Raw genomic sequence first — 25,939 nt, forward strand, 5'->3', positions numbered from 1 at the left:
CCTCGAATACCATAGTATCTGCTGCTCTTGTCCTTCTAGAAGGCAGTGGTCGTGGGTTTGGAAGGTGCTGTTGGTGTAGCTACACCTCAGGATTTATAGCGGCTCAAAAAGGCAGCTGACCACCATCTTGTCAAGAGAAACTAGAAATGTGCCTAGCTGGAGATACCTACAGATTTTTTGTTTTAATTGTCTACTCAAGCAGATGTACTATTTGAACAAGAAGTTGAAAATTTCTCCCCGTGTCCTGGTCAATACTGATACCCCAATTAAAATCACGAAAAATTAGATTCTCGGAAACTTATGTAACTTCTTGTTCGTGAGACATTGCTTTGTGAACTAATATTTATTCATGGATCTGAAGGTGATGCAATAGACTGCTGCCTCAAGTGATGGGCAACGTGTAATCAGAACGCTGCAAGGATCAACTGATTTTAGTCTAATCAGGAGATCCAATGTTGTTTGCAGTTCCATGATATATAACCAGCGTTTTTCAAACTATTTTTCCCAGGGCAAATTTTTAGCAACTATCTAACATTCGGAACCCATGCTGGCCGATGTTCACGACTGATGCCAGCTGACCTTTGCAACCGAGGCCAGCCGATCTTCGCGATCCAGACCAGCTGATCTTCACGACCTGTACCAGTCGCCCTTCATGGCCCACCATTATTTCTGACCTTTAATGTAACAGGTGACCCTGCTTGCTCCCCTCCCAAGAGGTTTGCAAAAACAAAACATTTGGTCACTCCTACTTTATACTTGGCCTGATATAACATTGGACCCTGTGAAGCTCTCCCCGGTAGATTCAGTTATGAGATTCCGGCCTGTTTGCCTCTCTGGCCCTCTCTTCTTTATTACAAAATGATCCATCTTCATCAGTTCTTCACAGTCCTGTTGCTTGCTTGCTGCTGTTGGACGCCTCTACCGCGATCAGGAATGCTGTGACTGATCGCTCCGCGACCCTCCAGACACCCACTCACGGGACGCAACCCTGAGTTTGAAAAACCCTGGTATATACCACCATCACACCCCCCCCCCCCCCAAGAGGTTTGCAAAAACAAAACATTTGGTCACTCCTACTTTATACTTGGCCTGATATAACATTGGATCGGTGCTGGGCATAAATGTTAAATACATACTTTTTTTACACGTTAACTAGCCTCCAGCATAAAAACAGCTAAAGTTGGAAAGCATGCATGGAGTCTTCAACCCATCTGTAACTTTTACTGTAATTCCTCAACCATGACAATTCCCAGTCCCCAGCTCGAAAATGTCAAGATTGTGGGCTACCGAGTTTCAGTGCACAGATGACTGAAATGCTCCACTTTGAGCAACCACCCATCAGTACCGATAGACAAACTTCAGCTGATTGTTCGGTCGGGTTTGCAGCAGCCCCTGAGTTTGCGCCTGTCTCGAGCGGAGCCTTTACCTTGGATACAGAACAAGTCGCCATTGTTCCCACCAGGGCCCAACGCCGTCCAGCGACTCGCGCGCGCGCGCGCGCCTCGAGCTCCGCTGGTAGCCAATCGGAACGCCGCAGCCTCCCCCGGTCGCCGCCATTGGCTGTCCGTGCGCCCGGTTCACAGTTCGGAGGTCAGAGGGGCGGGACCTGCGGCGCGCACGCGCATCTGTCCGCGCCTGCTCGGAGAGGTGGGGAGCAGCTGCCGGCAGAAGTGAATTCGCGGCGGGTTGGTGCAGCCGAAAAGCGCAGTGCTCTGGCCTTAGGCGGGGAATTAATTGATTGTGGGTTCCTGAATTTTAGCTCTGAGGCAAACGATGGTATGGCTTGTCTTTTCCGTAGGTCTATAGCAGCCCAGGTAGGTAGCAGCAAGCAACTTCTAATTCAGGGGTTCCATATTGCCTGACCTTCAGTTGAGTTTGTTAAATATCCTGGTGCAAATGCGCCAGCTCTGTCTGTTTGATAACAGCGGGTTATGAAAATAATATTTCGGGAAAAAATTGAAGCCATTTGATAAAGGGAGAAACATTGGACCAAATGTTTGTCATCTAAATTGACACGAGCTGAAGGGGTTATTTTTTCCTTTTAATGTTAAATGAATATTTCCAGGTTGGAAATAATGTGTTGCTGATCAGAAGTTTATAAATGTTTAGTTTGATTAAACTATGCCAGATCAACTAATTGCCATTACCATGAACAGTGAAATAAGACAGATAATTTGGCAGCATCATTTACTTTCTGCTTTCTGAGCGTCATTCTTTTAAAGCAGTAAAGTTAACAAAGTAGTTTAATGCATTTTTCCTTCATTGCAAGTTCTGTCTACAACATTGAAATTGTGAATTGATGCCCTTGTATGTCCCCTAATCTAGGCTGACATTTCGGTGCAGCATTCGTGAAGTTCTGCATTGTCAAAGGTGACATTTTTGGTGTGAGGTTTAGACCACAGCCACATCTACTTATTCGAGAAGAGCGATTAAGTTGTCCTTGTGAGCTGCCAAACATTGATTTTCCCTCCACCGAAAAAACAGTTAGTTGGTCAAGAAATAAAAATGCAAGAGATACTGGAAATCTGAAATTACAACAGGAAATGCTGGAAACATTCAGCAGATTCTGTGAAGAGAAGAAGGTAGGGTTAACGATTAAGGTCGTAGATTTCCAGTGGCAGCCATGGAGTGAGTGGGCGCACATTTGGTGGCACCTGCTCAAGGTGGATTTTTTCAGTCCTTCCCCACCCAAATTTGTTTGAGGGCAAAAGATGCATGAGTGCAAAGGGAATGTAATACTCCTCTGGTGGGACTGGTATATGGCTCCTTGGATGAGGGGTGCCACGTGCCACAAGGAAGAGAGAAGTTAGAACAAGGAAGTTTTTGTGGTGTGACACATGCGAAGATGGAAGAGAGCAAGGGGGCAGTGTTGACCTCCCAGTGGTTGACTGAGCAGTTTGTGGAATTTCCCAATAGCAAATTTCAGAATCAGAGTAAGGAGGCCTTAGAGGATTTGGGCATGGTGGTGGAACCGCTTAGGACGTCAATTGAAGGGGTGGCGCAGAGGCAGGAGGCTCAAGACCTGGCGATCCAGAAGGTGGAAGAGTCGGTGGTGGAGCATGAAGGTCGGTTTACCTCGCTGGAGCCGGAGATGGGGATGGTGTTGAGCAGCCAGGAAAGGCTGAGGGAGAAGCTGAAGGATCGTGTGAACTGCTCCAGGAGGCAGAGTCTGCAGATTGTGGAGATGCCCGAAGGTATTGAAGATGTGAAGGCAGCCAAGTATGTGTCAAGCATGTTGGAGAAGCTGATATGGGAGGGGGTCTTTGACTGGCTCTTTGAGGTGACGAGCTCACAGGGCATTGAGGAGGATGCTGCAGATGGGGGAGCTGCCAAGGGCAATGGTGGTGAGGCTGTATCGGTCTTGGATAAGGAGAAGATCCTGAGGGGGTGTGAGGCAGACCAAGAAGTGTACCTGGGAGAGGAGTGAGCTGCGGATTTACCAGGACCTGGGTGCAGAACTAGCCATGGTATAATCGAATAAAGGCTGCCCTTGACAAGAAAGGGGTGAAGTTTGGGGTTTTGTACTCTGCCCGCTTGTGGGTGATGCCCAAAAGCAAGAATTTTATTTTGACTTGCCAGAGGGGGCAATAGACTTCGAGCGACCACTGACTGGGAAGAGTGCGAAGACATTGAATTTTGGTGAGGAGTTCGGTGTAAAGTGTGGGGCACATTGGGTTTGTGGATTGGGGCGGGTTACGACTGACATAGGTGCAGTTGGTGTGGCACAGTTGGGAAAGGAGAGATGGCGGTGGACATCTTGGGGTGGGCCTGGAAGAGTGCGTGACGCATGCTGGCATGGGGGCTGGCTAAAAAAGGGATATGGCTGATCAGGGGAGGGGGTGGAAAAGGGATATGGCCCCACCCCACCCCTCCCCCCACCCCCAACCAGGCTGATTATTTGGAATATCCCGGGGTTGTATAGCTCGGTTAAACGGTAGCGTGTTTTCGCACACTTGAGGAGTTTGAAGGCGGAAGTTGTGTTTTTGCAGGAAAGGCCCCTGAAGTTGGGGGACCAGACGAGGCTGAGGAAGGGATAGGTTGGGCAGATTTTCCACTCCGGGTTGGACATGAAGACGAGGGGGGGTAACGGTGCTGGTTAATAAGAAAGTGGCATTTGAGGTGGGAACATTGTGGCCAATAGGCTGTAATGGTCAAGCAGAAGGGGATGCCGATAGTCCTGGCAGACGTTTATGCCCCGAGTTGGGACGATGAGGCGGGTGTTAGGGAGGATCCCGGAGATGGGGACACACTGGCTGATTTAACACTATTCTGGATCCGATGATGGACCGGTCGTGTCCTAAGTTGTCAAAGGTTTCGGCGGTGGCTCGGGAGCTGCGGGGGGTTTCATGGATCGCATGGGGGGCGTGGTCCACGTAGAGGTTTGGGAGCCGAGGGTGTTCATAGATCATATTTTGGGGGGGGAAGAGAAGAAGTCATGGAGGTTTGGGAGCCTGAGGGTGAAGGAGTTTCGTACTCTTCACATGTGCATCGGGTGTCGTCCTGGATCGATTTCTTTGTGATGGGTAAGGCCGACTTGGAGTACTTGGGCAATCGTGGTTTCCAACCACGCGCCTCACTGGATGGATTTGCGGGTCGCTAACGGCCTCAGTGAAAGGTGGATGTGGGATTGTTGGTGGATAAGGGCCATCCAGAGCTATGTGGAGCTGAATGACACAGGGGAGGTCACAGCCTCCACTTTGTGGGAGTCGCTTAAGCGGGAGTTATGGTGAATTTATTTCAATCGAGGTACATTTGGGGGAGCGTGCAATGAGAGGGGAGTGCAAGGCTCTAGATGAATCCTGAGGGTGGACCGGAAGCACTCTGTGCCAGAGGAGAGGATGTTGAAGGAGAGACAGGCTCCAGATGGAATTCGGGTTAGTGTCCACGGGGAAGGCAGTGGGACAATTGCGAAGGGTCAGGGGAGTATGGGGAGAAGGCGAGCAGGATGCTGACCCACCAGCTGAGGAAGCAGGCAGCGGCGAGGGAGATTGGTAGGGTGAAGGATGAGAAGGGCAAGGTGGTGTCAGACCCAGAGCGGGTAAATAGGGTATTTGGGGTCATTTACAGACGGCTGTACTTGAAATGAAATGAAATACTTGTTGGAGCCTCTGCCTGGGGAGGATGGGATGAGACAGTTCCTGGATGGGTTGGTGTTCTTTGGGTGCAGGAGGCGAGGTGCAGAGCTATGGGGCCCCGATTGGGCTGAGGGATGTGATGGACAGTGTTGGTGTGATGCAGGCAGTGACGGTCCCGGGGCCGGGCAGGTTGCCAGTGGAGCTTTACAAGAAACTCGATGCAGAGCTGGGGCTTTTGCTAGTGTGGATGTACAATCAGGCGAGGGGTAGGGGGGAGCACCCCCCACACAGTCACAGGTGTCCATTTCCCTGATTTTGAAGAAAGATTAGGCCACAGAGCAGGGTGGGTCGTACCGCCCAATATCATTGCTTAATGTTGATGTAAAGGTAGTAGAGTCATGGATAGGGGATTGCGTGCCGGGGGTGATAGGGGAGGATCAGATGGGATTTGTGAAGCGGTGGCATTTAAGGTTGTTGATCTTAAACTGGAGTTCTGACAAGTCATTGACTTGAAACATTAATCATGTGGTTGTCTTTTCATTGATGCTACCTGACCTTAGTGCTTCCAGTACAATTTCATTAGTCATTCATCTCATGCGCTGTTTACCTTCTGCAAACTAGTTATTTGGTTTGCCTACATACCAACAGTAGTTTTATAAATACGTTGTTTGTTGAACTCTTTGGGATGTTCTAAGGATGTGAAGTGCTACATAAATATTTTTGCCCTGAGGAAATTGTTAATATCTTTGTTTTACATTTTATACCATTTCAAGTAAACTTTGAAAGACAATAGGACTAGCCAGTCAAATAGAATAATATAAATTTACAGCATAGAAGGAGTCCATTCAGCTCATTGTGTCCATGTTGGCTGACAAGAAGCCATCTAGCCTAATTCCACTTTTCAGCACTTAGTCTGTGATTTTTTTGACCAACTAAATAGTCTTTTGGTGATTTTTGGGTGGAAGCAGGTGAGGAATTAATGTTTGCCTTTTAGGCTACGGCACCACAAGTACCTTTTTAATGTTGAGGGTTTCTGCCTTTACCACCCTTTCAGACATTGAGTGCCAAATGCACTCCCAAGGTTCCTCTACACTTCTCAATATCCTCTCACATCTCGTAAATTAATATTAAAAAAAATACGGTGTAATTTTTGCTCGTCTTAAATTGAAAGATTGGAATGATCAACTGTGCTGCTTCGGTGACTTGGTTTAAAGTATTTGACACTGAGAAAAGGTGAATAGGTGCAGCAAAGTATATTCAAATGCCTTATACTTAAGGATGGTTTTATTCTTCCTCTCCTTGCATTTCAGGTATTCTGAGAATTTAATGCACTGTTTCATTTCATTTTCTTAATTCTGTGTAACTATAAAAATAAACAATTGAACTTTTGATAAAGTATATAGTGTGAAATACGATGCATCATAAATATTGTGTACAACTTATTGAAACAAACTTACAACCATGGGATTTCCTTGTAATTGGCTGCAAGTTGTACAGTCACAATCGGAAACTAATATGAGGGCCCTTATTTAACTGTGAATAGGCACTGTTAGCATAAAAAAACTAATTCAAAGGTAGATTTAAATGAGGAATCATTATGAGGCATAAGTGTAACCTTGAAGTTAAAATAATGATACAAGCTTCACTCATTCATTCAGCTTGCCATTTTGATACCTTGTGATTAGATTACTGCCTCACCCCAGATGCCCGTTCTGTTTGTATATTGAAATTAAACTTTTGAACTTGAAATTTAAATGATCTGGGGCTCCCAGCTTGTTATTTAAAATGTTTGTTTTTCAGAACCATATTTTCTTTCCTAACTATTTTAATTTCATTGTTTTTTTTCCAGCTTTCCAGAATTCTGGGGACACCTACAGAGAAGCTTATTCCCATGGTGTCAGCTGTTCCTGTCTCCAAAAAACAGTAATTTAACAGTTTTGTATATCTCATACGTGCCATTGATTTAGATTGCATTGTAAAACTTAGTCTTATTAAAGTCTTACAAGCCAGTTGATTACTCTGTGGCCCCAGTGTCTGTAGTGGGCTAACTGGCTTGGCTGTTAATGCAGCTGCAATAAGGTGATTATCATCCTGCCTTCTGCTCCTCTGTTGCCTCCCTGCCCGTTTCAGCCATTCCACACCCATTAAATTGTGGCCCGCGCTATCCTCCATGCTTTGGTCATCATACCTATAGTTATCTTTCCTCTGTTCTTTGCTGAGCACAATGCACCCAGCACTCTGCTCCTCAGCACGATCAAGGTTGGGAAACAAATTAATGGTGTATGAACTTGCTGACTATAAAATAGATATTTTGCAGAAATCAGGCATATTAAAAACTAAGAAAGGGAAATTATACCGTATGAGGAAATTAGTGCTGCTGCAACTGTTCTTTTTACTGAAGAAATTATGCTAATCATATAGTATTAATTCAGAGGCATCTTTTCCCATTAGTGAAAATTGACAGTGTAATTTTTTCGTAGACCCTTGACCACTTTTGAATCCAAGACTGAAAAGCATGGGACAGGACTCTTAAGTAAATCCAGGAGTAGTGATTTTCTCATGCCAAACTTTGGATTGAAAGTCTGAAGATGGTTAGATGAAGAGAAAATTTAAGGAAGCATTGAGATTTTGAGGAAATAAGTCACAGATTGTAAATATAGTGCAGCTATGTTTGACATACGAATATACAGAGAAGCACTTCTGGGTATGTTGTACGTGTCATTCTAATGAATCACTTACAAATTAGGGAAAATAGATTATCCTTCTGTATTTTCTATTTTATAATACATTGGCTCTCATCAGAGATAGATACAAATTTCCTGTCCAATCCAATCTTTATCTCTGTCTTAGAGACATAAAATGTAGCCGAGGTGAAAGTAATTGGTCTTGTTACAAGAGAGCATTTTGAGTATGACCTCTGTTCAGGAGAGCAAAGATTATGGTGAACATGAATAATGGTTTTGGTCTTCCGGGGGCTGAAAGAAGTTATCACTGAACTGAAATCTGATGACTGGTTGTACAGTACAGTATGAGTGTACATGAGATGGAGTGAACTCAAAAGATATAATGGTGTGGTTGTTCATGGAAGCTGGTCCCATGCTTGTGGCTGATGCAGACAATTAACCTCCTGCAGCCCTACAACCCTCCAATTTGTAATTGCCAAGAACTGAAGCTGTGGAATTTCACTCCATAAACCACATCTTTATCTCCCATTTCTCAGATGCTAACTTTCAGTCATCTCCCCAGCCATGTGGCTTCGTGTCACATTTTTTCTGATAATGCTTGCAACATTTTAAAATGTTAAAGACACTATGCAGAAATGCAAGTTAATGCAGAGAGGGCAATATGTAAATAAAGATCCTTGGGGGGGGGTTGGGTGACCATGGTACCAGGGAGAAAGGGGACGTAGCAGAATCAACATGGCTTGGAATTTGCTATAGGAATGACTGTGAACTGTAAGTGCTGTCATAACTCCTCTGAAACTGACAGAAATTTCTGAAGCCTGAACATGTGCCTATAGACATTCAGAAATTGCTGTCATTCAATCTATGCTGCTTAAGATGGTGCACAGTTGTGATCCCCTTAAGATGCAATCAATTAGAGATCATTGAACTGATGACAACTTCATTCTTACACTCATGGTCTTGCTGTAAAACACCTTGAAATCATTACAGCTTTCTATATGAGGTGTAACTGAGTTTTTAGATGACATCCTAAGTTCACAGTTACTGAAAGAGTAGGAAAATCATATTATCCATTTTGCTAAGGAACCATACATCTAAAAAACGTCATAATTTGTATTTGAAATGTCATCTTTTTAATTCCATGGAAATGTCACAATCATTTATTTCGCAATCTGTAACACTCTCAAATTAAAAATGAAAAGTGGTAATATGCTTGCTTGTTTGCTGTGCTTACCCTGTTTGTTGACATCAATATTGCTGGGCACCTGAAGGTCGCCTCGAGCTGGACCTCACCTGCCATTGGAAAGACAGATTTTGTGCGATAGAAGTTTCTGGATCTTTGTGGGTAACTTTTTCAAGGTCAATGGTGAGCGGCTTTGAACACACAAATTAGGAATTGGAGTTGGTCGTTCGCGCCTGCTCCCGCCATTTATTAAGGTCAAAGCAGATCTGATTATCGTCTTAACTCCAGCTACCTATCTGCCCACCATAACCCTTGTCTATCAAAAATCTATCTAACTCGACCTTGAATATATTCAATGGTCCAGCCTCCACTGCTTTCTGGGGAAGAAAATACCACAACTGAACAACCATGTGAGGAGGGAAAAGAATTCTCCTCCATCTGGGGGCAGCACGGTAGCACACGTGGCTAGTACTGTGGCTTCACAGCGCCAGGGTCCCAGGTTCAATTCCCCACTGGATCACTGTCTGTGCTGAGTCTGCATGTTCTCCCCATGTCTGCGTGGATTTCCTCCAGGTGCTCCGGTTTCCTCCCACAGTCCAAAGATGTACAGGTTATTGGCTATGCTAAATTGCCCTTAGTGTCCAAAAAAGGTTAGATGGGGTTATGGGAATAGGGTGGAAGTGAAGGCTTAAGTGGGTCGGTGCAGTCTCGATGGGCCGAATGGCCTCCTGCATTGTATGTACTTCAGTCTGAAATAGAAGACCCCTTATTTTTAAACTGTGTACCCCAGTATTAGGGTCCCTCACAAGGGAAACATCCCCTCAACGTCCATCCTGTCAAGTCCTCTCAGCGTCTTTATACGCTTCAATAAGATAACCTCTCGTTCTTAACTAGCAATGATTATCGGCCCAACCTGCTCAATTACCTCACAAGCTAATCCCTTCACACCAGGAATCGGTTAAGTTAATCTTCTCTGAACTGCCTCAGGTTGCTGTGGAAAATTAGATCACATGGAATTCAGGGAGAGTTGGCAAATTGAATATACAATTGGCTTGATTGTTGAAAGCAGAGGGTAATGGTGGAAGGATGCTTGTCGGACTGGAGACCTGTGACTAGTAGTGTGCCTCAGGGATCAGTGCTGGGCCAGTGCTACTTGTCATAAGAACATAAGAACTAGGAGCAGTAGTAGGCCATCTGGCCCCTTGAGCCTGCTTCGCCATTCAATGAGATCATGGCTGATCTTTTGTGGACTCAGCTCCACTTTCCGGCCCGAACACCATAACCCTTAATCCCTTTATTGTTCAAAAAAAACTATCTATCTTTATCTTAAAAACATTTAATGAAGGAGCCTCTACTGCTTCACTTGGCAAGGAATTCCATAGATTCACAACCCTTTGGGTGAAGACGTTCCTCCTAAACTCAGTCCTAAATCTACTTCCCCTTATTTTGAGGCTATGCCCCCTAGTTCTGCTTTCACCTGCCTGTGGAAACAACCTGCCCGCATCTATCGTATCTATTCCCTTCATAATTTTATATGTTTCTATAAGATCCCCCCTCATCCTTCTAAATTCCAACGAGTACAGTCCCAGTCTACTCAACCTATCCTCGTAATCCAATCCCTTCAGCCCTGGGATTGACCTAGTGAATCTCCTCTGCACACCCTCCAGTGCCAGTACGTCCTTTCTCAAGTAAGGAGACCAAAACTGAACACAATACTCCAGGTGTGGCCTCACTAACACCTTAAACAGTTGCAGCATAACCTCCCTAGTCTTAAACTCCATCCCTCTTGCAATGAAGGACAAAATTCCATTTGCCTTCTTAATCACCTGTTGCACCTGTAAACCAACTTTTTGCGACTCCTGCACGAGCAAACCCAGGTCTCTCTGCACAGCAGCATGTTTTAATATTTTATCATTTAAATAATAATCCCTTTTGCTGTTATTCCTACCTAAATGGATAACCTCACATTTGTCAACATTGTATTGCATCTGCCAGACCCTAGCCCATTCACTTAGCCTATCCAAATCCCTCTGCAGACTTCCAGTATCCTGTGCACTTTTTGCTTTACCATTCATCTTAGTGTCATATCCAAACTTGGACACATTGCCCTTGGTCCCCAACTCCAAATCATCTATGTAAATTGTGAACAATTGTGGGCCCAACACTGATCCCTGAGGGACACCACTAGCTACTGATTGCCAACCAGAGAAACACCCATTAATCCCCACTCTTTGCTTTCTATTAATTAACCAATCCTATATCCATGCTACTACTTTACCCTTAACCCCATGCATCTTTATTTTATGCAGCAACCTTGTGTGGCACCTTGTCAAAGGCTTTCTGAAAATCCAGATATACCACATCCATTGGCTCCCCGTTATCTACCGCACTGGTAATGTCCTCAAAAAATTCCACTAACGATGGTAGAGGAGCTGAAGGGAAAATGGGAGGAGGAGCTGGGGGAAGAGATTGAGGAGGGGCTGTGGGCAGATGCCCTAAGTAGGGTAAACTCTTCGTCCTCGTGTGCCAGGCTCAGCCTGATACAATTCAAGGTTCTACACAGGGCGCATATGACTGGAGCAAGGCTGAGTAGATTACTTGGAGTGGAGGATAGGTGCGGGAGATGCGTGGGAAGCCCGGCGAACCACACCCACATGTTTTGGTCATGTCCGGTATTGCATGGGTTCTGGGTGGGTGTGGCAAAAGTGATTTCAAAAGTGGTGGGGGTCCGAGTCAAACCAGGCTGGGGGTTGGCTATATTTGGGGTTGCAGATGAGCCGGGAGTGCAGGAGGCGAGAGAGGCCGATGTTTTGGCCTTTGCGTCCCTAGTAGCCCGGCGAAGGATTCTACTTATGTCGAAAGAAGCTAAACCCCCGGGCGTGGAGGCCTGGATAAACGACATGGCAGGGTTTATAAAATTGGAGCGGATAAAGTACGCACTAAGAGGTTTGGCTCAAGGGTTCACCAGGCAGTGGCAACCGTTCCTCGACTATCTCGCAGAGCGATAAGGGAAAATAGGAAAGGTAGCAGCAACAACCTAGGGGGGAGGGGGGGGGAGGACTCATTTGGGTCCTATGTGTGTGTTTATATATTAGTTATTTATATTAGAATTTACGAAGTTACTATTTTAGTCACTATTTCTGTTGTTTCTTATTTTGTTGTTGGCAGTTGCCGTTAGTTAGCATATTATTTATTTAAAAAACGATCAATGTATATATTATTACAAAGTTGTAAAATGGGAAATTTTTGTTTTTGTTTGATCGAAAAACTTTAATAAAATATATATATTTTTTAAAATTCCACTCTATTAGGTAGGCACGACCTGCCCTTTATGAACCCATGCTGCATCTGCCCAATGGGACAATTTCCATCCAGGTGCCTCGCTATTTCTTCCTTGATGATAGATTCCAGCATCTTCCCTACTACCGAAGTTAAGCTCAGTGGCCTATAAATACCCACTTTCTGCCTACCTCCTTTTTTAAACAGTGGTGTCACGTTTGCTAATTTCCAATCCGTCGGGACCACCCCAGAGTTTAGTGAATTTTGGTAAATTATCACTAGTGCATTTGCAATTTCCCTAGCCATCTCTTTTAGCACTCTGGGATGCGTTCCATCAGGGCCAGGAGACTTGTCTATCTTTAGCCCCATTAGCTTGCCCATCACTACCTCCTTGGTGATAACAATCCTCTCAAGGTCCTCCCCTGACATAGCCTCATTTCTATCAGTCACTGGCATGTTATTTGTGTCTTCCACTGTGAAGACCGACCCAAAAAACCTGTTAAATTCCTCAGCCATTTCCTCATCTCCCATTATTAAATCTCCCTTCTCATACTCTAAAGGACCAATATTCACCTTAGCCACTCATTTTTGTTTTATATATTTGTAGAAACTTTTATTATCTGTTTTTATATTCTGAGCAAGTTTACTCTCATAATCTATCTTACTCTTCTTTATAGCTTTTTTAGTAGCTTTCTGTTGCCCCCTAAAGATTTCCCAGTCCTCTAGTCTCCCACTAATCTTTGCCACTTTGTATGCTTTTTCCTTCAATTTGATACTCTCCCTTATTTCCTTTGATATCCAGGGTCGATTTTCCCTCTTTCTACCGTCCTTCCTTTTTGTTGGTATAAACCTTTGCTGAGCACTGTGAAAAATCGCTTGGAAGGTTCTCCACTGTTCCTCAACTGTTTCACCATAAAGTCTTTGCTCCCAGTCTACCTTACCTAGTTCTTCTCTCATCCCATTGTAATCTCCTTTGTTTAAGCACAAAACACAAGTGTTTCATTTTACCTTCTCACTCTCCATCTGTATTTTAAATTCCACCATATTGTGATCGCTCCTTCCGAGAGGATCCCTAACTATGAGATCATGAATCAATCCTGTCTCATTACACAGGACCAGATCTAGGACCGCTTGTTCCCTCGTAGGTTCCATTACATACTGTTCTAAGAAACTATCGCGGATACATTCTATAAACACCTCCTCAAGGCTGCCTTGACCGTCCTGGTTAAACCAATCGACATGTAGATTAAAATCCCCCATGATAACTGCTGTACCATTTCTACATGCACCCCTTATTTCTTTGTTTATTGCCTGCCCCACCATAATGTTACTATTTGGTGGCCTATAGACTACTATCAGTGACTTTTTCGCCTTACTTTTCCTGATTTCCATCCAAATGGATTCAACCTTATCCTCCATAGCACCGATGTCATCCCTTACTTTTGCCCAGATGTCATCCTTAAATAACAGAGCTACACCACCTCCCTTACCATCCACTCTGTCCTTCCGAATAGTTTGATACCCTCGGATATTTAACTCCCAGTCGTGACCATCCTTTAACCATGTTTCAGTAATGGCACTAAATCATAGTAATTCACGATGGTTTGCGCCATCAACTCATTTACCTTATTCCGAATACTATGAACATTCAGGTAAAGTACACTTATGTTGGCTTTTTTACCTCTGTTCTGAATCTTAACACCTCGATCAGTAACCTCTCCTAAGTTATATTTCCTCTTAACTTTTCTCCTAATTTTCCTTGTCGTTGAACACATATCTTCATGTAACAACCTGCCGTGTCGCTTACCATTAATGTTTTTACTTCCCGTTTTATTCCTTTCAGTATTACTGGGATTATTCACTGAGCTCCCCTCAGTCACTGTACCTTGTACTGTCGCCCTTTTTGATTTTTGACTATGGCTTCTCTGCCTTACACTTTCCCCCTTACTGCCTTTTGTTTCTGTCCCTGTTTTGCTACCTTCCAACTTCCTGCATCAGTTCTCATCCCCATGCCACATTAGTCTGCATTCACCTGAGGAAGGAGCAGCGCTCCGAAAGCTAGTGACATCGAAACAAACCTGTTGGACTTTAACCTGGTGTTGTAAGACTTCGTACTCTACTTTTTAGGTTAACTCCTAACTCCCTGAATTCAGCTTGTAGGACCTCGTCCCGTTTTTGACCTATATCGTTGGTGCCTATGTGCACCACGACAGCTGGCTGTTCACCCTCTTCTCTCTCTCTCTCCCCCCCCCCCCCCCCCCCAAAGAATGTCCTGCAGCCGCTCCGAGACATCCTTGACCCTTGCACCAGGGAGGATAGGTTCGCCGGTCTAGACAAGCTACTGGAGAGGTTTCAGCTCCCGAGGGGGAATGTATTTAGGTATTTGCAGGTGCGTGATTTTCCTTATGCCAGAAACTCCCTTCATATCCTTTGGTGCCGTCGCCCTCACTTATGGAGAGGTTCCTGGTCATGGTTGAGCTCAGGGGAGGTAAGATCTCAGAGGTTTATGGAAAGTTGTTGGCAATGGAGCAGGCTTCATTGGAGAAGGTAAAGAGAAAATGGGAGGAAGAGCTGGGTTTGGTCCAGTGTGGGGGGTGGGGGGTTATTAAGATTGTTTCTTTATGGGGAAGGGAATTGGACTGGACGTAGTTTAGGGATAGGTCGGGGTTGTATTGTTAGTGGGTTTGTTTATTATAATTTTGCTTGGATGACAATATTAAAAAATAAAAAACAGTTTGAAGCTATTTCATGGAAGTAGACTGTAGTGATTGAATTACGCGTGAAGAACAAAAACATGGGAGGGATAAAAAGGTTTTCAGTAGTTATTTTGGAAGTAGCGCCGAACACTGAGTTAACCTCGGTAATCCACAGACATTGCAGTAATTCGCAGACACACTTTCTCATGCCAGTGCATCGGGTTTGCAGTTGAGCTCTTTATGAAAATATGATGGAGGGAAGGTCATTGAAACAACTCAAGATGTTGGGCCTAGGGGACTATTCTGAGGAACTCCTGCAGTGATGTTCTGGGACTGAGATGATTAACCTCTAACAAACACCACCATCCTCCTTTGTGCTAGGTATGACTCCAACCGATAAAAGGGGAAAACCAAGGGCGGCACGTTGGCGCAGTGGTTAGCACTGCTGCCTCATGGCGCCGAGGTCCCAGGTTCGATCCCGACTCTGGGTCACTGTCCGTGTGCAGTTTGCACATTCTCCCTATGTTTGCGTGGGTTTCACTTCCACAACCCAAAGATGTGCAGGGTTGGTGGATTGGCCATGCTAAATTGCCCCTTAATTGGAAAAAATGAATTGGGACTCTGAATTTTTTTTTAAAAAGGGCAAATCCATTCAAAGAAAAATGGTGGTATTTGTTAGCGGTCAATCAGGTCAGGAGTTCCTCGGGGGGGAGGGGGTTGTCCGGAGCCCAAGCCCAGCTACTTCAACAGTGTCCTTCCCTCCATCATAATGTCAAAGTGATGATTGCACAATGTTCACCATTTGCTCCTCCTCCTCAGGTACTGAAGCAGTCCATGTCCATGTGCATTTAAGACTTGGACAGTATTCAGGCCTGGGCAGACGAGCACCAGGCAATGATCATCGGCAACAGAGAGAATCCAACCATCTCCCCTTGGCATTCAATGGAATTACCATTGCTGAATGCCCCAGTATTAACATCCTGGGCATTACCACTGGCAAGAAACTCAACTCTTTTTAAAATTTATTCTTGGGACGAATAACTTTTTTTTTTCATGGGACGTGGGCGTTGCTGGCTGGCCCAGCATTTAGTTTCATCCATAATTGCCCTTGAGGGGCACCTCAGAGTCGACCACATTGAGTGAGTCTGGAATCACATGTAGGCCAGACTAATAATAATAATAATAACTAGGTAAGGACAGCAGATTTAATTCCCCAAAGGACATTAGTGAACAAGCTGGGTTTTTACGCCAATCGACAATGGTTTCCTGGTCATCATTAGACTTGTAATTCCAGATTTTTATTGAATTCAAATTTCACCATCTGCAGTGGTGGGATTTGAACCTGGGTCCCCAGAGCATTTCTCTGGTTTACTAGTCCAGTGACAATATCACTACATCACCGCCTCCCCTTGGCCAGCTATATAAATACTGTGGTTACAAGAGCTGGTTAGAGGCTGGGAATTCAGTAATAAAATCAAAGCTCACCATCTTTATTTCTGTTTGGTGTGACATGTTTATCTTTAAATGATGAATGCTCAGTACTTTCTCAGAAGAGCAGGGGCTGACTAGTAAAAGTAATGGAGATCAGTGATATGAAGAATCAAAATGAATGCAATAATTAAAAGCTGGAGAGAATGTTGAAAAAAATCCATCAGTTTTTCAAATTCCATTCCTTATGTAAACAATATTCACTTTAAGCAGCAACACATCTTACGTGTATTAATTAGCTTTGTTGAAGACAGTTGTGGGGAGGCGGTGGCATAGTGGTATTGTCACTGGACTGGTAAACCAGAGACCCAGGGTATTGCTCTGGGGACCCAGGTTCAAATCCTGCTACTGCAGATGGTAACATTTTGAAGTTAATAAAATCTGGAAGGAAATCAGCCATCCTTGCCTTGTCTGGCCTACATGTGACTCCAGACTCACAACAATGTGGTTGACTCTGAACTGACCCTCGGGTTTGGGCAGAATGGTAGCACAGTGGGTACCACTGTTGCTTCACAGCACCATGGTCCCAGGTTCGATTCCTGGCTTGGGTCACTGTCATGTGTGGAGTCGGCAGGTTCTCCCTGTGTCTGAGTGGGTTTCCTCCGGGCGCTCCGGTTTCCTCCCACAAGTCCCAAAAAACGTGTTGTTCGGTAATTTGGACGTTCTGAATTCTTCCTGTGTGTACCCGAACATGCGCTGGAATATGGCGACTAGGGGCTTTTCACAGTAACTTCATTGCAGTGTTAATGTAAGCCCACTTGTGACAATAAAGATTATTATTAAGGGCAATTAGGGATGGGCAATAAATGCTGGCACAGCTTGCGACGCCCACATCCGAAAAACAAACAATAAAAAGACAGTCACATCTGCAGTTTACTAGCAGTAATGCTTCTTGCTATTTCAGTTCAGCAGACTAGAGCTACATAGTTCCACCATCCTTTAAGTTCCACATTAGGTGCCACAATAATAATATGTCACCAGAAGAGCTGTAAGAAGAAGCAAGTTACCCCATTGATTTGACCCAGGAGGTTGCCATTAGTGAGACAAATGGACTGGCATATCTTTGGGCAAGTTACATATTTCCCACAGCTTTGGACATGCTAGGATCAGTAGGTGAAGTTAACTCTGTTACTGTGTTTGTGTCTGATTCTGTCTCTTCAGGCAATAACATGGGATAGGGTTCCGATTGCCATTGATGCTCTACCTGTCCTGGAGTCCGGCAGAGGAAGGTGGGCATAACTGGACAAGAGGCACGTCAGTGCAACAATCCATTCATAAAACTGCAGCCATCTTCATCTGTCCAGAAACACCATTACAACACCCGGTTGTTTCTGAAAATGACACCAGGAGTTTTATTTTTATCCCCACTATATCCAGGAATTAATTCCATGTGTTGGTGACTCGATGTGAAAATAATTTGCAGATATAATTACCACATTCTGCCTTTTACTAACGTTAATCTCCTTGTCCTCGCCTTGCAATTTAATTTGAAGAGTTAATCAAGATTTGTCTCTTATCCTGTATGTCTCCTACAAGGACACTTCCCAGATACTTCCGTTCAAAGCTATAGAAAAACCCAGGCCAGGATTTCCAGCCCGTCGTGATGGGACCCGCTGCAGAATTTTAAAAATTTTTTTTGAAAATATATTTATTAAAGTTTTTTAACACAATTTTTCTCCCTTACAAACAATAACCCCCCCCCCCCCCCCCCCTCGTAACAAAACAAAAACCGAGAAATCGCGCAGAGCAAGAGATATACATGGCAAAATGATATATTTACACAGCTTTGCACACTGGCCCTCACCCGCACGTGCCAGTTTCCCCAACCCTTCATGTTATCTCTTGCTCATCCACCCTCCCAGGCAGTCCCCCCTTTCCCCGCCCCCTCCCCACCCCCTCCCAGGACGTCCCCTCCACCCCCCCCAAGGTTGCTGCTGCTGCTGCTGCTGCTGACCGACCTTCCTCTAACGCTCCGCGAGATAGTCTAGGAACGGTTGCCACCGCCTGTAAAACCCCTGCGCAGACCCTCTCGAGGCGAACTTAATCCTCTCCAATTTTATGAACCCAGCCATATCATTTCTCCAGGCTGGGGGGCTTTGCCTCCTTCCACATTAGCAAGATCCTTCGCCGGGCTACTAGGGACGCAAAGGCCAGAATGCCGGCCTTTTTCGCCGCCTGCACTCCCGTTTCATCCACTACTCCAAATATTGCTAGCCCCCAGCTTGGCTTGACCCGGACTTTCACCACCTGAGATATTGCTCCCGCCACTCCTCTCCAGAACCCCTCCAGTGCCGGGCATGACCAAAACATATGGACATGGTTCGCCGGGCTCCCTGAGCACCTTCCACATCTGTCCTCTACCCCAAAGAACCTACTCAACCTCGTCCCCGTCAAGTGGACCATCTTAAATTGAATCAGGTTGAGCCTGGCACACGAGGATGAGGAATTAACCCTACCTAGGGCATCAGCCCACAGACCTTCCTCGATCTCCTCCCCCAGCTCCCCCTCCCATTTACCCTTCAACTCTTCTACTAGCGCTTCCCCCTCTTCTTTCAACTCCTGGTGTATTTCCGACACCTTGCCCTCCCCGACCCATACACCCGAGATCACCCTATCTTGAACTTCTTGTGCCGGGAGCAACGGGAATTCCCTCACCTGTCGCCTCACAAAAGCCCTCACCTGCATATATCTAATGGCATTTCCCGGGGGTAACTCGAACTTCTCCTCCAGTGCCCCTAGGCTCGCAAACGTCCCGTCGATGAACAGGTCCCCCATTCTTCCAATCCCCACCTGATGCCAGCTCTGGAACCCCCCATCCATCTTCCCCGGGACAAACCGGTGGTTACCCCTGATCGGGGACCACACCGATGCTCCCATTGCACCCCGGTGCCGTCTCACTGGCCCCAGATCCTTAGCGTTGCCGCCACCACCGGGCCCGTGGTATACTTTGTCGGCAAGAGCGGCAGCGGTGCCGTCACCAACGCCCCCAGGCTCGTTCCTTTACAGGACGCCATCTCCATCCTCTTCCATGCCGCCCCCTCTCCCTCCATAACCCACTTGCAGATCATCGCCACATTTGCTGCCCAGTAGTAGCTCCCCAGGTTTGGCAGCGCCAACCCTCCTCGGTCCCTACTGCGTTCCAGGAACCCTCTCCTTACTCTCGGGGTCTTGTTCGCCCACACAAACCCCATAATACTCCTGCCTACTCTCTTAAAAAAGGCCTTGGTGATCACGATGGGAAGGCACTGAAACACAAACAGAAACCTCGGAAGGACCACCATTTTGACCGACTGCACTCTACCCGCCAGCGAGAGCGGTAACATGTCCCATCTTTTGAAATCCTCCTCCATTTGCTCCACCAACCTCGTCAGATTCAGTTTATGTAGGGTCCCCCAACTCCTGGCTATCTGGATCCCCAGATACCGAAAGCTCCCCTCCGCCCTCCTCAGCGGTAGGTCCCCTATCCCTCTTTCATGGTCCCCCGCCTGTAATACAAAGAGCTCACTCTTCCCTACATTGAGCTTATAGCCTGAAAACTCCCCAAACTCCCTTAGAGTCTGCATGACCTCCACCATCCCCTCCATTGGATCCGCCACGTACAGCAACAGGTCATCCGCATATAGCGACACCCGATGCTCTTCTCCTCTCGGACCACCCCCCTCCATTTATTAGACTCCCTCAATGACATGGCCAATGGTTCGATCGCCAATGCGAACAACAGGGGGGACAGGGGGCACCCCTGCCTCGTCCCTCGGTACAGTCGAAAGTACTCCGACCTCCACCGGTTCGTCACTACACTCTCCATCGGGGCTCTGTAAAGGAGCTTAACCCAATTGATAAACCCTACCCCGAACCCAAACTTACGCAGCACCTCCCAGAGGTACTCCCACTCTACTCTGTCAAAGGCCTTCTCCGCGTCCATAGCTGCCACTATCTCCGCCTCGCCCTCCTCCCGTTATCCTCTCGTTAACATTATCACGTTTAAGAGCCGCCGCACCTTGGTGTTTAGTTGCCTGCCCTTTACAAATCCCGTCTGGTCCTCGTGGATTACCTCCGGGACACAGTCCTCGATCCTCGTGGCCAGCACTTTTGCCAGCAACTTTGCATCCACATTGAGGAGCGAGATCGGCCTGTACGATCCACATTGCAGTGGGTCCTTGTCCCGCTTTAGGATCAAAGAAATTGTCGCTTCCGACATTGTTGGGGGCAGGGTCCCCTCCTCTCTTGCCTCATTAAAGGTCTTCACCAGTAGCGGGGCCAACAGGTCTGCGTACTTCCTGTAGAACTCCACCGGGAATCCGTCCGGTCCCGGGGCCTTCCCCGCCTGCATGCTCCCCAAACCCTTGCTCAGCTCCTCCAACCCAATTGGTGCCCCCAAACCAGCCACCTCTTGCTCCTCCACCCTCAGGAATCTCAGCTGATCTAGGAATCGTCTCATCCCCTCTTCCCCCGCTGGGGGCTGGGATCTGTACAGCTCTTCATAAAAGGCCTTGAATTATTTTCGTCGCACTCCGAACCGTGGCTCCCCTTCCATCTTTGACTCCCCCTATTTCCCTCGCTGCCATTCTCTTACGGAGCTGGTGTGCCAGCATCCGACTAGCCTTTTCCCCATACTCGTAGGTCGCCCCCTGCGCTTTCCTCCACTGTGCCTCCGCCTTCCCTGTGGTCAACAGGTCAAACTCCGTCTGGAGCCGTCGTCTTTCCCCGAATAATCTTTCCTCCGGGGCCTCTGCGCATCTCCTGTCCACTCTCAAAATCTCCCCCACTAACCCCTCCCTTTCCATACCCTCTGTCTTCTCCCTATGAGCCCTAATGGAAATGAGCTCTCCCCTGATCACCGCCTTCAACGCCTCCCATACCACCCCCACCCGCACCTCCCCGTTGTCGTTGGCCTCCAAGTACCTTTCGATACACCCCCTCACCTTCCTACACACCACCTCATCCGCCAGCAGTCCCACATCCAGCCGCCACAACGGGCGTTGGTCCCTATCCTCTCCCAGCTCCAGTTCCACCCAGTGCGGGGCATCCATAAACTCCCTAAGTACCTTGGCCGCCGCCGGCCTCTTTCCAGTCCTTGATTTGGAGCGGTCCTGTGCTGGATCCAACACTGTGTATTGAAGTCTCCTCCCATTATCAGGCCTCCTATCTCCAGGTCCGGAATGCGCCCCAACATGCGCTTCATGAATCCTGCATCATCCCAGTTCAGGGCGTATACGTTTACCAACACCACCCACGTCCCTTGCAGCCTACCGCTCACCATTACATATCGCCCTCCATTGTCCGCTACAATAGTCTTGGCCTCAAATGACAACCGCTTGCCCACCAATATTGCCACTCCTCTATTCTTCGCGTCCAGTCCCGAGTGAAATACCTGTCCTACCCATCCCTTTCTTAGCCTGACCTGGTCCGCCACCTTCAGGTGTGTCTCTTGGAGCATGGCCACGTCCGCCTTCAGTCCCTTTAAGTGCGCGAACACTCGAGCCCTCTTCACCGGCCCATTCAGGCCCCTCACATTCCACGTTATCAGCTGGATTGGAGGGGCTCTCGTCCCCCGCCGACTAGCCATCTCCTTTTCTGGGCCAGTCCCGTGTCCACGCCTCCCTCACCCTCCAGTCCCCCAGAGTGGGGGCCCCCGTCCCGACCACCTCTTCTGTGTCCCATTCCCTTTCGGCCAGTGCAGCAGCAACCCTTCCCCCCCCTCCCCCCTCCCCTCCCCGCTAGACCCCTGTCCAGCTTTTTTGCTCCCCCCATGTCACTCCCGTAAGTCAGCTGACGCCTGCTGACCCCGGCTTCCCCCGCCGTCCCATTGGCCTCCCCGCGTGGGAGTCTCCCAATCCATATGCATTCCTTTGTTCCCCTTCCCGCCTTCCCGCGCGCGGGAAAACACCCCGCGCTTTCCAAAGCCCTCTCCGCCCCCTCTGGCGCAGCTCCTGTCGCGGCCTTGTCTCTCTTCCCCCAGCCCATGTAACATTTCCTGCGTATGATTGACCCCCTATACACAACAACCATCACACATCTAACCTCAAACATCCCCCCCACCCTCTCAAACCCTCAGTTAGAGTCCAACTTTTCGGCTTGTACAAAGGTCCACGCCTCTTCAGGCGTTTCGAAGTAATAGTGTTGGCCCTTGTATGTGACCCACAGTCGCGCTGGCTACAGCATTCCGAATTTCACTTCTTTCCGGTACAACGCCGCTTTGGCCCGGTTGAAACCCGCTCTCCGCTTTGCAACCTCCGTGCTCCAGTCCGGGTATATTCGGATCTCTGCATTGTCCCACTTACTGCTCCGTTCCTTCTTGGCCCATCTCAGGACCCACTCTCTGTCCGTGAACCGGTGGAACCTCACCACCATCGCCCTTGGCGGCTCATTTGCCTGGGGCTTCTTCGCCAGCACCCGATGTGCCCCGTCCAACTCCAGCGGCCTCGAAGGGGCCTTCGTGCCCATCATCGCCTCGAGCATCGTGCTCGCGTATGCCCCGGCATCAGCCCCCTCCACTCCCTCAGGGAGACCCAGGAACGCTGATTCTTTCTCCTCGACCTGTTCTGCAGGTCTTCGAGCCTTCCCGCCCACCTCTTGTGTAGCGCCTCGTTCTGCTCCACTCTCACCGCCAGGCCCACAAGCTCGTCTTTGTTCTGACTGACTCTTTTCTGTACCTCCTGGATCTTAGCTTCGTGGGCCTTCTGGGTGATCCCGAGTCCTTCAATTGCCGAAAGCATAGGCGCCAACATCTCCTTGCGCATTTCCTCGCACTGCTCCTCGAAGCAGCGCTTGATGAACTCCTGCAGCTCCCCTTTGTCCCTGGCCGCCGCCATTTTGTTTTCTTTCCCTCGCTTCTCCCGTTGCTCCAGTGCCGCTCCTTTGGCCGTTACACTTCTGGTCCGTTTCATAGAAGTTGAAGGGGGACCTCTCTCTTCCCTTCCCCACGGGCTGCGTCAAAAAAAAAAAAACCTTGTCTCTGCTTCTTCAATGGCCTTGGTAGATCTTTTCAGTTGTTCCCTCTGCCGCTAGAATTCACCTTTGATAGAGTCAAGTCAGATTGCAGCTTTAAGCTTGCCCTTCCCCCGCCTGCATGCTGGAAGAGGCCTTTGTCTATTCCTGCAGCACAAGCCAAATCTTTTACTGTTTCTGCCGGGTCTGTTGGCCAAAAGACATAATATTCCTGGGGGACACTGTCAGGGGAATGCTGCAGTCTTCTTCCCACACTGGGAAATGTCAAACAAATGCCGTGGGGGCCCTGTAAAAGAGCCCAAAAGTCCGTTCCAAGCGGGAGCTACCGAATATGCGACTTAGCTCTGCATAGCCGCACCCGGAAGTCTCCCGCTGCAGGAGATTTGACAGCCCAGCCAAACGTCCATTAACAAAGAAGAATACAGCATAGGAACAGGCCCTTCAGTCCTCCAAACTTGTACCGGTCATGATTCCAACGTTTGCCAAAACCCTCAGCACTTCCTTGTGCCATATCCCTCTATACCCATCCTATCCATGTGTTTGTCAAGCTGCCTTTGAACGTCGTTATTGTATCTGCTTCCACAACCTCCCCTGGCAACACATTCCAGGCACTCCCCACCCTCTGCGGAAAAAACCTGCCTCCCACATCTCCTCTAAATCTTGCCCCACAGACCTTGAACCTATGTCTCCTAGTGACTGACCCCTCCACCCTGAAAAAGAGTGCCTGCCCATCTACTCTATCCATGCCCCTCATAATCTTGTAGACCTCTATCAGGTCACCTCTCGACCTCCGTCGTTCTAATGAAAACAGTCCGAGTCTATTCAGCCTCTCCGCATAGCTAACATCCCCCAGACCAGGCAACATCCTGGTAAACCTCCTCTGCACCCTCTCCAAAGTTGCCACATCCTTCTGGTAGTGTGGCAACCAGAATTGTGCACAATATTCCAAGTGCGGCCGTACCAAGGTTCTATACAATTGTAGCATGACTTGCCAGTTTTTAGCTTTTGCCAGGACTAGATGATCAGGGTGGTGGGCGGGGTTGGAAAATCCCGCCGCCCAAATTAAAGAATATACCTGAACTTTTATATCAGCCCTACTTTCGTATATTCATAATCCCTTGATTCCTTTAATGCACCGAAAAGTATGTCTCGGAATGTACTCTTGGCACCCTTTAAGGCAGAAAGTTCCAGATGTTCACAAGCCTCTTTGTTTTTATTACTTTATCAGAGTTACAAAGCCAGAGCTCAGAGTGGACAGGGGCAAACTCCTAATCAATGTCCTTCCCTGCTCCAAAAACCATTTCAAATTGAATCCAATTCATGGTCCCCACAAGAGAGAAATACCAGATCCAGGCATTACACCTGATCTCACGCTCGATCTTAGCCAAAAGGCCAAGAAGCGATAGTTCCCAAGCCTCTTAAGTGAAATAATTCCCTTGTTACTGAGAGGATGACTCCCCAAGTTGTAGATTCTCCAGCCAGGGGAAGCAGCCTCTCAGTATCTATATTTGTCAAGCCTGCTTTGAATATTATATGCTTCCATGAGATTACCTCCTTTCTCTTAAACTCCAGACAATATAGGCTCAATCGACTCCATCAAATGGTCATTCCTCATAACTCCGACTGCGAACACTTATGGATTAGCATTCAGCACTTAAATGTTTCCCTTGCGCCCGTGATCAGAACTGGATATACTACTCCAGGTGTGGATCTGAGAGAGTATTGTATAAACTATACACCCTCTGAATTATATTCTACTCTTTGCTAAGTAGCCCCAACATTCTTGTTAGTTTTGATTGTTGCACCGTGTTGTTAGATCTGTTTAGTGTTGAGCTTACTGGAACGCCAAGGTCTCTTTCTGTTTCAACCTTGGCCATTTCAACATCATTCACTGAGTATCTGTTACTTTCTTCCCTTCCATTCTGCTATGCTTTTTACTTGGTCCGCATTAAACTTCATCTGCTGATGTCCTTCCTGTGTTCGTGTTTCATCCAACTCTTTTGTCTAATTTCTGAGCAGCTTCCAGTAATTGGACTGCCTCTTCTTGTTTGAATCATAGAATTTACAGTGCAGAAGGAGGCCATTCGGTCCATCGGGTCTGCACCGGCCCTTGGAAAGAGCACTCTACCCAAGCCCACAGCTCCACCCTATCCCAGTAACCCTACCCAACCTTTTTGGACATGAAGGGTAATTTAGCATGGCCAATCCACCTCACCTGCACATATTTGGACAGTGGGAGGAACCGGAGCACTCGAAGGAAACCCACACAGACACAGGGAGAACATGCAGACCCAGCACAGACAGTGACCCAAGCTGGGAATTGCACCTGGGACCCTGGAGCTGTGAAGCAACTGTGCTAAGCACTGTGCTACCATGCTGCCCCCGAGCTCAGTACATTTGTCCACTTTGCATGGGTTTGTGCACCCAGATTATAAAAGTGATTGAGTAGTAGCCCCTGACCCTGACATAATTTCTTTTTTTTTAAGCAAACAATTTTATTGTGGTATTTTTGGCATTGTAAACAGTATCAATATACATTAGTGTGCAAATATCAATTACAAAAACATAGTGCAAATAACAGTTCCT

General features: G+C 47.3%; 2 protein-coding genes across 5 annotated transcripts in view; one reads left to right on the top strand and one right to left on the bottom strand.

Moving 5' to 3' along the window:
- orc3 (origin recognition complex, subunit 3) overlaps positions 1 to 25,939 on the bottom strand; it is a 276,501-nt gene that overhangs the window by 141,577 nt on the left and 108,985 nt on the right. The window contains exon 1 of one of the 3 annotated variants that reach the window (XM_072499783.1): positions 1,427 to 1,530. The exons of 1 other annotated variant lie outside the window; for it this stretch is intronic. In XM_072499783.1, the coding sequence (XP_072355884.1) occupies positions 1,427 to 1,450 (24 nt within the window). In that variant the 5' untranslated portion in view covers positions 1,451 to 1,530. Of the gene's footprint in view, positions 1 to 1,426; positions 1,531 to 25,939 lie in introns of those variants that run through there. One more of the 3 variants, XM_072499786.1, reaches the window with a different exon arrangement.
- rars2 (arginyl-tRNA synthetase 2, mitochondrial) overlaps positions 1,625 to 25,939 on the top strand; it is a 126,867-nt gene continuing 102,552 nt past the window's right edge. Inside the window, exons 1-2 of one of the 2 annotated variants that reach the window (XM_072499787.1) lie at positions 1,625 to 1,814; positions 6,925 to 6,998. In XM_072499787.1, the coding sequence (XP_072355888.1) occupies positions 1,779 to 1,814; positions 6,925 to 6,998 (110 nt within the window). In that variant the 5' untranslated portion in view covers positions 1,625 to 1,778. Of the gene's footprint in view, positions 1,815 to 6,924; positions 6,999 to 25,939 lie in introns of those variants that run through there. The other variant, XM_072499788.1, reaches the window with a different exon arrangement.

Source organism: Scyliorhinus torazame, chromosome 4 (genome assembly GCF_047496885.1).
Source record: "Scyliorhinus torazame isolate Kashiwa2021f chromosome 4, sScyTor2.1, whole genome shotgun sequence".
Classification (NCBI taxonomy): domain Eukaryota; kingdom Metazoa; phylum Chordata; class Chondrichthyes; order Carcharhiniformes; family Scyliorhinidae; genus Scyliorhinus; species Scyliorhinus torazame.